The 13,882-nt window shown below is 43.9% G+C and overlaps 1 protein-coding gene across 2 annotated transcripts in view; it reads left to right on the forward strand.

The window, feature by feature from the left end:
- Positions 1 to 4,998: 4,998 nt before the first annotated feature.
- Positions 4,999 to 13,882, forward strand: part of NR5A2 (nuclear receptor subfamily 5 group A member 2) — a 139,165-nt gene continuing 130,281 nt past the window's right edge. For both annotated transcript variants that reach the window (XM_047705486.1, XM_047705487.1), the window contains exon 1: positions 4,999 to 5,280. In XM_047705486.1, coding sequence (XP_047561442.1) covers positions 5,217 to 5,280 — 64 coding nt within the window. In that variant the 5' untranslated portion in view covers positions 4,999 to 5,216. The remainder of the gene's footprint in view (positions 5,281 to 13,882) is intronic.

The raw sequence follows: 13,882 nt of genomic DNA on the forward strand, positions 1-13,882 counted from the left end.
TAAAACTTCTTCCATAAGAGGCAAAATCTGGACTTTAGCCTCATTAACACTCTGATTTAAATAACTGATCTAATTAGATTATAATGTGATCATTAAGGGAACATATGTAGTCCCTTTATATATATGTGGGCACCTTTCTATTTACTTATCTTTTCCTCTTAAGTCCTGGGCCAGAGGTACAATTACTTGGGTACTACCCCTCCACAAACACCAAGTCTTTCTATCTAAAGAGTTTCAAAGTCTCGGGGAGACATCCTTGAGTTTACTAACGTTATGGCCATAAAGACAATGAATTAAACTGTTTATCCAGAGACCCGTCTTTTTTTTTTTTTTTAAGATTTTATTTATTTATTTGACAGACAGAGATCACAAGTAGGCAGAGAGGCAGGCAGAGAGAGGGGGAAGCAGGGTACGCACTGAGCAGAGAGCCCAATGCGGGGCTCGATCCCAGGACCCTGAGATCCCTGAAAGCATGTTTTTAAAACAGATGAAATTAACAGACCCTTTGTTTTATAAAAAATTCCTAATGTTGTATTCTGACCCTAGAACAAGTACTGTGTTGAACATAGGAAGTGCGTTATAAAAAGTAATTAACATGTTACTCTTCAAGAACACAGCTACTGGGGCGCCTGGGTGGCTCAGTGGGTTAAGACTCTGTCTTTGGCTCAGGTCACGATCTCAGGGTCCTGGGATCGAGCCCCACATTGGGCTCTCTGCTCAGCAGGGAGCCTGCTTCCCCATACCTGTGATCTCTCTCTCTCTCTGTCAAATAAATAAATAAAATCTTAAAAAAAAAAAAAACACAGCTACTTCATAAAGCAAAACATATCTCTAATCAAGCTGAGCCATATGACTTAAATTTCCCCCTTAATGTACTGCCCATAGTTTTTAAAGTTCTTCAAGTGTCTTTAAAGGCTTAAGTCAAAATATGATGGCTGATTCCAGGAAAAGCACTGATAGGATTATTCAGGTGGGGAGCTGAAATAGCTGCTTTTCTTTAATAAAATGCTATTTTTACATTTTAGGAATGTCAGAAGACACACTGCGTTTATTTAGACACGGTTATTTTGGGGAAAATTCTCAAATATGAAGTGAACCTGTTACTTCATGGAAAAAAACTGGTGGTACTTTTTTCCATTGATAAATTCAGGCTTACAAGTGAAAATTTGGATTTAAGAAAATTTGTATATTCCACTGTGAGTTTGACAGCTTCCCAGTATTTAAAGACTTCGGGTGATAAGTAATAATATTCTTAAATAGAATTTTTTTTTTTTAAAGATTTTATTTATTTATTTGACAGAGAGATCACAAGCAGGCAGAGAGGCAGACAGAGAGAGAGGAGGAAGCAGGCTCCCTGCTGAGCAGAGAGCCCGATGCGGGGCTTGATCCCAGGACTCTGAGATCATGACCCGAGCCGAAGGCAGCGGCTTAACCCACTGAGCCACCCAGGCGCCCCTTAAATAGAATTTTTGATACTATATAATGAAATGTGTCAACATTTGGCAAATTTGCCATATTTGATGAACTTACATTTTCCAAATTACCAATGTGAGATGCAACAAAATCATTCATAGGCAAAAGATATATTTTAATTATAAAATAAGCCAATGAATTTTTGTGTAATAGGGTACAAAAAGTTCACAGATATGGTTTTAGTTTCCACATTTCAACTAATCTTTTTTTTTTTTTTAAGATTGTATGTATTTATTTGCCAGAGATAGAGAGAGAGAGAGAGAGCGAGCACACCCACAAGCAGGAGAGCAGCAGGTAGAGGGAGAAGCACACCCCTGGCTGAGCACAAAGCCCAATGGGGGACTGGATCCCAGGATGACCACAGCCAAAGGTCAATGGTTATCTGACTGAGACACCCAGGTGCCCCTCAATTCATCTTGAAGAAGATAGTACTTGTGGAGTTTTGGTGTAGCATCAAAGAAAAAAATCCATAATTATTTGAAAATTTTATTAGGATATTCGTCCTTTTTCTACCTTCATATCATTTTTTTTTAAAGATTTTATTTATTTATTTGACAGAGAGAGATCACAAGTAGGCAGAGAGGCAGGCAGAGAGAGGAGGAAGCAGGCTTCCCGCTGAGCAGAGAGCCCGATTCGGGGCTCGATCCCAGGACCCTGAGATCATGACCTGAGCCGAAGGCAGAGGCTTTAACCCACTGAGCCACCCAGGCGCCCCTCTACCTTCATATCTTGAAAACCATATTTTCTTATATAGATTTCAGCTGAAACAATATATTGCTACAGAGGGAATGCAGAAAACAGATATGAGAATCTAGCTTTCTACAAGGCAGACATTAGGGGCGCCTTCGTGGCTCAGTTGGTTAAGCATCTGCATTTGGCTCAGGTTATGATCCCAGAGTCTTCATATCGAGCCCCATATCAGGCTCCCTGCTTCTCCCTCTCCCTCTGCTACTCCCCCCTGCTTGTGCACTCTCTCTCTCTGTCAAATAAATAAATAAAATCTTGGGGGGGGGAAAGTTAGACATTAAAAAGACTACTGAAAATGCTACTTTTTATGAATTATTTTGTTTTAGAAAATAGTTATCTTAATTAATTAATTTTTTTAAGATTTTATTTTATTTATTTATTTGACAGACAGATCACAAGTAGGCAGAGAGAGAGGAAGAGAAGCAAGCTCCCTGCTGTGCAGAGAGCCTGATGCGGGGCTCGATCCCAGAACCCTGGGATCATGACCTGAGCCGAAAGCAGAGGCTTTAACCCACTGAGCCACCCAGGCGTCCCTAGTTATTTCAATTTAAAATGCACTATGTATATTAACTTATTTTAATAAAAATAAATTGGTATATTTATAAATAAATAATAATTTTTTACTTTCTCAATTTTAATTTTGAATATAATAAATACTCATGGATATAATTCACAGAAGAGGGATGCCTGGGTGGCTCAGTGGTTAAGCGTCCACCTCTCGCCATCCTGGGATCAAGCCCTGCATTGGGCTCCCTGCTCCTCAGGAAGCCTGTTCTCTCTCTCCCACCCCCCCGCTTGTGTTCCCTCTCTTGCTGTATCTCTCTGTCAAATAAATAATTAAAATCCTTTTTAAAAAATCACAGAAGCAAATATATTTTGGGGTCCTCATGCTTTTTAAGAGAACAGCTGATTTGCAGAGTCTTATGTCCTTTAACACCTGTATTTGGTATATTTCTAGTATTCTGGCATATTATTGTTTGATTATTCATTATTTTTTATAAAATATTTTTAATTTTATTTTACTTTTTTTTTTTTAAAGTAAGCTCTACCCCCAACAATATCAAGAGTCACATGCTCTACTGATTAAGCAGCCAGGTGCCCTAGTTTCTGATTATTTAAAAAAATAACAGCAAGGGTGCCAGGAGTGGCTCAATCCGTTAAGTGGCAAACTCTTGGTTTCTGCTCAGGTCATGATCTCAGGGTCCCGTGATTGAGCCCTTGAGCCGAGTGGAGTCGAAGCTGGGGTCTGTGCCTAGAGTGGGGTCTGCTTGAGATTCTCTCCCTCTCCTTCTCCCCTTCCCCTGGCTCACTCTGTCTCTGTCTCTCTAAATATGTCTGTCTAAAATAATGAATAAAACCTTTAAAAAAATAAAAAGAAATAACAGCAAAGAACTGACATGGATGATTATAATCACCAAATTCTTTTTAGTTTGAATACTTGCCCATCTAAAGTACTTCACTTCCCAGCCTCCCCTGAAGCTGGGTAAGTATGTATCTAATTTCTGCATAGTGAGATATAAGCAACATGTTTATGTGGTACTTTTAGGAAATATCCTTAAAAAGAAGTATGTGTTCTCTGCCCTTCGTCCATACTGCTTCCTGGTATCGAAGGATGGCTGGAATTCTAGCAGCCGTTCTGAAATACACAGGCAAGAGATAAAGAATGGGAAAATGGAAGGAACCAGCTTCTGCTTAACTTTGTAGACCTATTGTACCATCCCTGGATTGTCTACATCTGAACTTCTAAGAGAAAAATAAAGGTTTTATTTAAACCACTGTTATTTTGACTTTTCTATTATATAGTGAAATCTAATCCAAGAAAATATAATTTTGATGGGTAAATGCTGTACATAAACATTTCGAGTTTTCTAAATAGAATCTCGGGGGGGGGGGGGGAGTTTGCTCCATTACAGAAATCAAAACAAACAACTAACTCACAACATGGGAAAAGATATGCATTATTGTAAGAATCCATAGTTTATTACTTTAAAGAACAACAGAGATACTTAAAAAGAACCTAAAACTACTGTTGGGTCATTTTAGTAATGGTTCTTTCATGGTGAAGAGTGATCCAGATTTTTCCCATGGATTCAGGCGAAGAATAATAACTTAAAGTTATGGAAAACGTATTATTCATCATTTTGCCAGCACTGACCTCAAAGCATAAGTTTTATTTTATTGGGGGTAAAGAGGTAGGGTGCCCTTTTAACCAACTAATGAACAAACAATTTAAGATTAACTTTGCAGCTAATGAATAGGCATGATTAAAAAGTTGGTTGACAACACATGAATAAATAAATGACCATAAGCTTGGAAATGCTACCATAGTATTTTAAAGTGTCAATCAAATCTCCCGTCATCATTTAAAGAATTAGTGTGTGCTAATGTTATCATGTAAAATATGTTTACAGAGGTCAGAAGAGTTTCGTCTGTTCTCCTCTATGCAAAGAGGAGATGACATCAAGGGGATATGTCACAAGCCTAAGTTTAGTTAGTAGATTTAAGTTGGTTTGGAGTTTTATCCACTAAGTATGATCTTCTGACCCCTCAGTTTTACAACTTTCCACTCTCTGTGCTGCATCGCACCTCTCCACTTCTGAGTTAATCATTTCTTTGCCATTATCTGCCAGGAGTTCTTATCTCTTTTTCTGTCACTTTATAACAGGGTCCTCTTATCAACTTGCATAGAGCCATGTGATCTGTCTAAACCTATCAAAAGTTTCCATTCTTCTGATTAGAAACCATCATGTAACTGGATACATGGTTTACAGCAGGCACTAATGCTGGAAAAAGTACAGAGTTCAGGGAAAGACTTAACTTGTAACTTTCTGCATTCTTGGATTTTTTTTTTTTTTTGCTATTTTTTTAACTTTCACTGAGGATTACTGTAGTCTCATGTGTCCTCCCAAGGGTCACAAAATTTGACAAGCTGTACTTTTTCTTGTGCTCAATGATTTCTGCTTTAAACCAAAGGACCACCTATAATTTTACTAAGAATGTCTTCTAATTCGGATACTGGAAATTTACAAGATTCTCTAAAGCACGGATTTACGCCTATTGGTAAGTAGGAGTTGCTCTATTTATCATCCATTTATTATTCTGCTAGTAGATTAAGTCACGTAATTTAATCTTATTGATGTCTTTTGCATAGTAAGTCATTGCTTCTCCTATTGCCTATTAAAAGCACAGAAGCCCATGTATCTATCACACATTTATCTTTCTTGAAGTTAAAAAAAAGCAAATGGATATTTCAGTATTATTCAATTATCCACTGTTTTTGGATGCCCATGCCTTAGTCTAAAACAGAATAAAAAATGTATAATGTATATATTTCATCACTAATATTTTCTGATAATTTCTAATCAGATATAATAAGCTAAAGTTGGACCAGCTTGAAACAAGTTAACCATATGGAGTCATCATTGATCAAACTTTAACAAAGAGCTTTAAAATATTTGTAAGCCACACCACAGGATGGTGTCTCTCATTCATTGCAGATACTGTAGAGTCTCTTTTATTTCTCTGATGAATAAAAGCCATGCAAAAAACCCATATATTTTGGGTTTAATATATATATTACACATATAATATATATACTAATATATTTAATAAATATATGTATGTATGTATGTATACACACACACACACACACCATGGTTAGTTAAGGATTACAATTTAAGGGTTACTGTCTGTTTTCCAAAATACTGAGCATGGCTTATTTTTATAAACAGGAGTAAATAAAGCTAATTTTCACTTCTAAAAAGAACAAAAAATGTTAGTGTTACAGCAAGAATACATGCAGTTATTCCTAAAAGTAAAGGACTAAAGGGAAGTGATTTCCAGTGGTCTGTAATTATTAGTCTGTTGGCAGTCATTTTTTTCCATTCCCGTAGTACTTGAAGGACCTGTGCCTTTCCTTGTAAGCACTTTCTTAGGCTTTCGAACTGGAATTTCCTTGAGAATTCGCAGAGGTGTGTCATGAGCTCTGCGTTCTAGCTTCGCTGGAACAAGAAGGAAAATCAAGGCTTGGGCTTTTCCTCTTTTTCCCTAGATAACCAGCTGACTCCACTGAGGGCAGTGATTGCTGTTTTATTGGGCCAACTACACCCTCTGGTATATCAATTGAGGAAATGATGACCTCACCCCCCCACCCCCAAAATCTGTACTTAGGAAAAGAAAACGAGGAAGGCAATCAGAGTGCAACAGAGAATCAATTGCTCTGCAGATAAAAATATGAGCACAGGAAAGAAGGTGAAAGAGAAGCACAAACGATTTCTAATTTTTTTTGCCTGCAAAACCGCGGCAGCGCGCTCAGGAGTCTTTCCAGGCAGCGACCGGCTGGGCGTCCCCTGGGCTCGGCGTCCCCTAGGCTCCCGGCGAGAGCGCGCTCAGCCGGGGACAGGGGCGGCGCGCGCGCGTGGCATAAGCCCGCGCTCCCGCCTCACCTCGGGTCGCGCGCAGCGCGCAGCGGGGACTGGGAGGCTGCGAATTAAGAAGGCGTGGGATCCCAAGAGCACACACGCCTCCCCCACCCCCCACCGCCTCCACGGCGTCCCTGAGACCCTTGGGGGTGAATTAAAGAGGGTAAGGTGGTAGAAGGAGACACCTTTGCATTTCTCTCTGCTATGTTTTACCCATGGTGGGGCGAAGGGGGTTGGTTCCATCCTGAGCATAAATGGAGATCTAACCACCCTCAGGTCTGGGATCAGTCAGGTTCTAGAGAGCCTGAACCGGCGGAACGTCTGTCTAGCCTGGGAAGGACTGCTAAAGACTGAGCCTCAAAAAAAAAAAAAAAAAAAAAAAGTACGGAAGGAGGCGCTCAGCTAATCTACCCCAACACCCTAAACCTCTCCAGGCACTTCCGGCGTCAGATTCCGGGATGGCAAAATTCCAGTCAATTTTCCGGTAAAAGAAACCTTTCCGGATCTCGTTCGAGGCCGCCCTTTCCTAGCCCTTGCTCTGCACTCTCCAGGTGGCTGGGAGATGTCCGTGTTTGCAACATCTTAGGCACCCAGAGGCCACTACTGGCACTGAGAGTTCCATCTCTTCATGGGGTAGCCTCTGAGGAGCGTGGAGAGTCATTCCTGGGGGGTTCTTGGCTAGACAAGTCACCCAAAGGGCTGGCAGAGGAAAGGGGGACATGTGAGCCTTCTGACCCTAACCCTGAAGGTGAGTTTCCTCTTGGATTGGATTCTGACTGCCCAGAGCACGCCCACTGAGAGAACCCATAGGTGGAGTGGAGAGTGTTAGGTCCTGGTGTGGCTTTGAGGGAGCAAATTGCAAGTTAGGATAGGAATGGGGAGTGGTTCACAAAACTGAGGCCAAGACTTGTAGAGATGGGTCAGGGTTTCCAACTTCACATTAATTCAGTTGTGTTGTACTAAGAAGTGTGCCTCTGTTTATTTTGAAAGCTGTTCCTATGGGTCCTAGGTGGGCATGACATTTTTCTTCTATGCACAATGGGGGTTACATGAAAATTGTGTATAAGTGTCTGTACTCACATAGAAAAGTGGAAATAAGATGACATTGTTCCTTCTGCCTACCTACAAGATAATCACACAGTGTGGTGTAAGAGCAGCAGACTTGGGATTATAACCAGATTGCTCCCTTAAAGTTAACTAGCTCTGGGACACTATCCTAATTCTTGGTTTCAGGCTTAGGTTTTTGTTTTGTTTTGTTTTGTTTCTCCCAAATGAGGCAATTCTACTGATGATATACAGTAGTAAGTAAGAGAGAAAGAGAAATAGAAAAAGAAAGAATTATTTGTCTGTATCTACAAAATAGCCAAATCTGTATGGAGGGAAGCATGTCCTATAACAAATATTCATTAACTCTTTTGCAATGTGCTCGACATCACTGCTTTGAGTTCTGTGAAATTTATGTAATTCTTTAAGTGCATTTATGGAATACATTATCCACATTCGATATATTATTGTCTATTACCCATAGGAAGTTATGTCTATTACCCACAGGAAGTTATGTCTGCATAGTTAGGGTACATAATATACAATGCAAACATTCTTGAGACACTATATATAGTTTGTTATCTAGTCTCCTTAGCACTCTTGGAGTCTGATTTTATTCCAGCAATAACCTCCAGTAAGCTCTGTGCCCATAAGGATCTCTGAAAGTAGACATAATGCAGTGGAAAATGAGATAGCCCCTTCTGTCACCCTAAATTCTGGCCAGCTTTATTGGCAGTGCAGTTTCGAATGCCAGTCACGCAAATCCATATTCTGATTTTTGGCTGCTGGGCTTAGGCGGCCAGATCCCTCCAGGAAGCTAAGCTCTGGTGCCTCTTCTCCTTCCCTGCCTCAGCCCAACTCCAGAAGAGTGCTTCTCAGACTTTCTTTACTGGTCTTGATCTACAAGTTCTGACTGGAGCTAGAGGATTTCTTTAATGCCTCTTTTAATAAACCAGGAGAGATTTATGGAGGAAGGGAGAACAGAGGCTTCGTAGTGTTTTTTGGTTGTTTTTTTTTCCCGCCCCTTTACTTAATGCCTCCACCCAGTCACAATGTATAGAGTTATCTTAGATTCAGCCTTGAACTTGGGATGAGCTAGAGAAGGGCTCTGGGACAGACTCCCACCTGGAAGCCCAGCTTCCCCCAAGCACAACTAGAGATATTTTATGAAATGCAGGAGTCAGACATCTTGTTCCCCAAGACTAGAACCTACCTCAGGATAAAGCTATTTTTTGGAGTTGCACTTCCTCACTCTTCACCTTATTGGAACAAAAATTTCCCTGAGAAATACTGTTGGCCTCAAGGAACTTTTGGAGTATGGGGGCCTTGAGGTCTGGGAAAACCCTGGGGAAGACTTGAAATATGACCAGTATGAACTTGAGAGTTTAAGCCTGGAAGAACCATGTGGACTGAACTTGACCGGACAAATTAATAAAGGCTGCCTCTGTTTTAGTCTTTTGGGAAGCTCTGATAGGTGTTTTGTGTAATAAGTAACAAAAGACACACTTAACTTTTAAACTCCAAATAATCTGAGTACAGATGAACATAAGCATTTTGGTGAGCAGTTTTTACCTGGGGGTATAATTAACTCCCTGAGGACTACGTCAAGCACTGTGAGATAGTCAAGTTAGCAAGTCCCTCCCTCCCACTGAAAGGATCTTATTTTTAGTGGTTCTAGAATGGTTAGTGATTCCCTTCCTAGTTATTTTCTTTACAGAAAGTTGAGTGTGGGTGCAGTTATGGGAAAAGAGATACAAAGGAGAACTGATATTAACGGTGTGATGTATTGCTTTACTAGTACTATCTCATGTAACTATAAAGTTGACTTTGTTCACCCTATTTTACTGATGACAAAATTGAATCAGAAAGGTCAAGTGATTCTCCCAAGATCACTCCCCTTGTCAAGAGAGTGAACTGTAAACAGAAACCCTGTTCTGTGATTCTGAAATCCGTGATCTTTCCTTAAAGTAGTGATTATTTGTTGCCTTTGTTGATATAAAGGAATTATGATTAAAAACAATGTTGATCTACTGACATTCTTCCCAAAGGCATTTTGGGATTAAGAAGACATTTGTAAATGGCTCTTTAATTCCTTTTCATTCCACAGTGGAATCAGATTTAGATCCCCGTAGAATTCAGAAGGGTGGGATGAGGAGAGGTGTAGGGGGCCGGGTGGGGACAGCACCCAGGAGCCTTGGAGGCAGAGCGAAGCAGGTAGGAAAAAGCACTTTGGGTCTTCGGCTCTGGTTTCCTTGAAAGGATCTCTGGAGTTTGGAGGGAGTTTTCGTTTGCAGTTATGGGGTGTATGCTGGCAACTGGCAGGACTACTGACAAGAATTGAGAGAAAATTCAGATCATGTGTTTGTTATGTGGGGTTGGTGGGTATGAGGAGGGCAGAGAAATCACCCAAAATGAGTGGCTGAATTTATTTTTTTAAAGATTTTATTTGTTTGACAGAAAGAGAGAGAGCACAAGCAAGGGGAGCAGCTGGCACAGGAGAGGGAGAAGCAGGCTCCCCCCTGAGCAAGGAGCCTCACATGGGGCTTGATCCCAGCCAAAGCAGAGGCTTAACCGACTGAGCCACCCAGGAGCCCCTGAGTGACGGATTTAGAGAGAAAAGGACCCTTTTTACCTTGAGGAACAAACATCTGTTGTCTTATAAAGGGAAGAGACAGAGAACGAGATAGTTTAAGCACAGGCACCCTTTTTAAAAAAGTCCTATTGACAAACCCTGGTGTGTTTCTAGTGAGATGCTGGTCCCACGACCAGCGCTGACATTTTTGACAGTAAATGCTGATTCCTTCCTCGTGATCTGGACGTCCCCAGCCAGCCTCAGCCCCATCAAGCTCCACCTGTTCCACCAACGGTCTATATTGGATTGAAAAGAAAATCGGTCGGAACCCTCCACCAGGTCACCGAAGCATCTACCCAGTTTCCAGAAAGGAAACCTTGGGGGAAAAGCAAAGAATTTGCTCCACGCCCATTGCGCTGGCTGGCCACCACCTCTTAATCTTAAAAGTTGTCTTTAGGTCGGAGGAGGAGCCGACACCCTGCCAAACTAGCGAACTGCGTAACCTCCCAGACCCTAACACTTTCCATACTTTCGCACCGCAAGCCGGAAGGTGACGGTATTATCGCCAAGGCCCGCTGGCGCCCCTACTTTCTTTTCTGTCCCAAAGGGGCCCAAATCGGCTGACAAACACAGCTCTGCGCGGCCCGGCACTCTTTGATCTTAAGAACAGAAACCCCTAGTGCGGGGGCTTTCCTAAGACAAGAGCCTCCTGACCACCCACCCCCGCGCTCCAAGAACAGAGGGATTCGAAGAGAGACGGCACGGAACCCCTTCTTCCCTCAGGACACTTCCAGTCTGGCCGGATTCTCGTGAAGGGCAGCCCAGAGTAATCTAGTGCTGAGGATTTAGCTCTAGTCTGGGTTGAGGAGGCGGGAGGGGATACAGGGAGTGGAATTGCCACTCAAGCGCTCTGCTGGTTCCACTAAGCTCTTGGTGGCCTGCTGGCGCCACGATCGTCCTCGAGAACGTCACTCACTGTTCCGGTTTGTCCCGAGGATGGGCAGGGGTGGTTCCGAGAGTGGAGTCTCCGTCTCCCAGTTTGGAGTTGGAGCTGACTCACATCTCCATTTCAATTACAGAGGAAGAGATAGATTAGATCGGACCACCTACCCAAGATTATTTCCCCTGCCCGCTCCTTTCTCAAGACCGGATCTCTCCGCCCACTTCGAGGAGGGCACCGGCTCTACCGAGGCGGGACGCGCCTGGACCCCCGGGTTGGGGCAGCCGTCTCCAAAGAAAATGAATCCAGAAAGCTCTACTGAGAAGCCTTTTTACAGAGATGCAGATTCCGATAATCCAGGCCAAACTCTCGGAAAACCTCACCTTTCCTTAGGGCAAGGGTGGGAGGTTGTTGGGGGAGGGGCTGGAGGAGCCTGGATTACCTGGATAATTACTTCATCCTGTATTTTCCTCCTTAGTAAAAACGGGGCCGTGATCTCTGAAGATACTCTTGTAGTGATTGTGCATCAACCCCCACTTGTGGCTACCCCGAGACACGAGACTTTCCGGAGTAGACTGTCTAAATTGATAGCAGTTTTCCCTCCTGCTCTACAGGCTGTGGTCGATGATGTCTGAAGTAGTTATTTACACAAGTAACGGTGATTTTTTTTTTTTTTTAAACGAGGCACGACTTCTCACCTATTCAAGTTTATTTTTTTCAAAGCTTCGGCCAGTACGGTGCTCCTTGGTAGTTCGTAAGTCAGTACTGAAATTTAACCCTTCTCATCTTAAAACAAAGTGGTTTGGAAGCCGGCTGGGGGAGCCTGGAGGTGCGGAACTCTGGAATTCTTGCTAAACTTAATTTTCAGAGAAAGGCAAACGGGGCTTCTGATGGGCTTTTTGAGTGGGAGGGGCTGAAAAATTAGGCAGAGCCTAGGCTGATAAACTTGCTTCCCTCTCCCCTCCGGCTATCGCGGCCGCTTGGTGGAGACTTGCTGGGAAAAGAAAATCTAGGTTTCTTCTGAGGCTGGGAACTGGACACGTGCTACGAGAAAAGTAGATTCTGTTTTCTTAAAAAACACCAAAGAGTAGAAATAGAGGAGGCGTTAGAAATTGTTTCCAAGAATGTAGATTTGCAAGTTTCTTGAGAGGTTGGGTGGGTCGTGTAAGGCTTCTCCCACCCAGGAGCGCGGGAGGGGTGGGTCTTCTACTTGGGGACCTGTGTTTTCCTGTGTTTTCCGACCTGTGTTTCCCAAAAAACTTGAACCAGTTCTAAAAATCTTGACATTTTCACTCCCTTTGCAGCCTGCATGCGTTAAGCGCGCGGGGCTGGCCAACAATTCTCAGGTCAGGTCAAGGGCAAGCTGTTCCCGGCGCGCTCTCTGAAATGCGGCGCGGAGCAGCGGAGAAGTGGAGGCGGGGGAGGAGAGGGAGGCAGTTACGTCCTCGCGGGTGGGGAGTGCCAGACCTCCTCAGCTGCAGCCCGCCGGGTGAGTGGGGCGCACGGCCCCGTAACGCTGAGCCTGGATAAAATATGCCAGGACTGCGCTCCTCGGGCTCATCAAGGCTGCGGGAGCCTCCCCGAGCCATCATCCTTTATAATTGCAACCGTCAATCAATGCTTTAAGACAAAGTCAGAACCGGGAAGGACGAGCCCTGGAGACCAGTCTCGTCGGAAAGAAGGTGGAGGCGTGGGGGAAGTGAGGGGAGAGGGGAGAGAAGTTTGCCAGAAGTTGGCAGAGGAATGCAGGGAAGAAATTGAGAACGAGCACGGTAGCTAATGCCTGAACTGCCTCCCTCTGCCTCCCGACTTGTGGTCTGTGGTCTTTGCCGCTAGTTAAGTTTCCCGCAGACGGGGTGGATTCCTAAGTGTGCATCCCCTAAGAGGCGGAGTGGCAATAGGTTAAGATGTCCCTGGCGGAGGATGGGATGCGTCTGCCCGCCTGCGGGGGCTTTATCGTTCCAAGACGATTCGGCATCTGTCAGACGACCACGGGCATCAACGTTTAGACCACACAGGTCCAGTTTCCCTACTCCTATCTCAATTGCCTCCCCCTTTCCGCGTCCACACTTGTCTTTCCTTCCTCACTGCTGCCTCTGCAACCTGGGACCATTCTCAGGTAACCGCCCCGAGTCACGGTGGGTGGCTCAGGCTCCTCCTCCCCCAGCTCTCTTTCGGATCCGGCGTTCTGGGCAACGCCCAGGCCGATCCCAGGTCACAGCGCTAGCAGGTTGTTGGATCCAATGAGGACCCTGGCCCGGCAGAATTGAAGATCAAGGAACCAGAACATTCGGAAGGAGGGAACACATAGGGTGGGGAATGGATGCACTTATGGGGTGCAAATGAGTGTAGCGCGTAGAAAGCCTTAGTGCCGCCGCCCCTCCCTCTGCGACTTCCCCAGGGTTGGGAACCCTTGCTGCTCCCCCTAAACTCCTTGAGGAGAAAAGGGGGAAAGATGAGTCTGTCATCCAGTCTCTGAAAAGAACCAATTCCAGTGGAAGATTTCCCACCTTGTCCATGGCTGGTAGGTGTCTCGGAGTCCCGGAGGGGATCTGGGATAGGATTGACCCTGAGGCACTCCTCTCTCCCTGGAGCACCAGTTTTCTCTCTGCTTGAGACCTCCTGTGTTTGCAGTGCCCCTTCCATTCCCTGAAGCCAGCCTGGACTAGAGCCTGAAAGCAGGGC

This window comes from Lutra lutra, chromosome 15, assembly GCF_902655055.1.
Source record: "Lutra lutra chromosome 15, mLutLut1.2, whole genome shotgun sequence".
In the NCBI taxonomy this organism is placed as follows: Eukaryota; Metazoa; Chordata; class Mammalia; order Carnivora; family Mustelidae; genus Lutra; species Lutra lutra.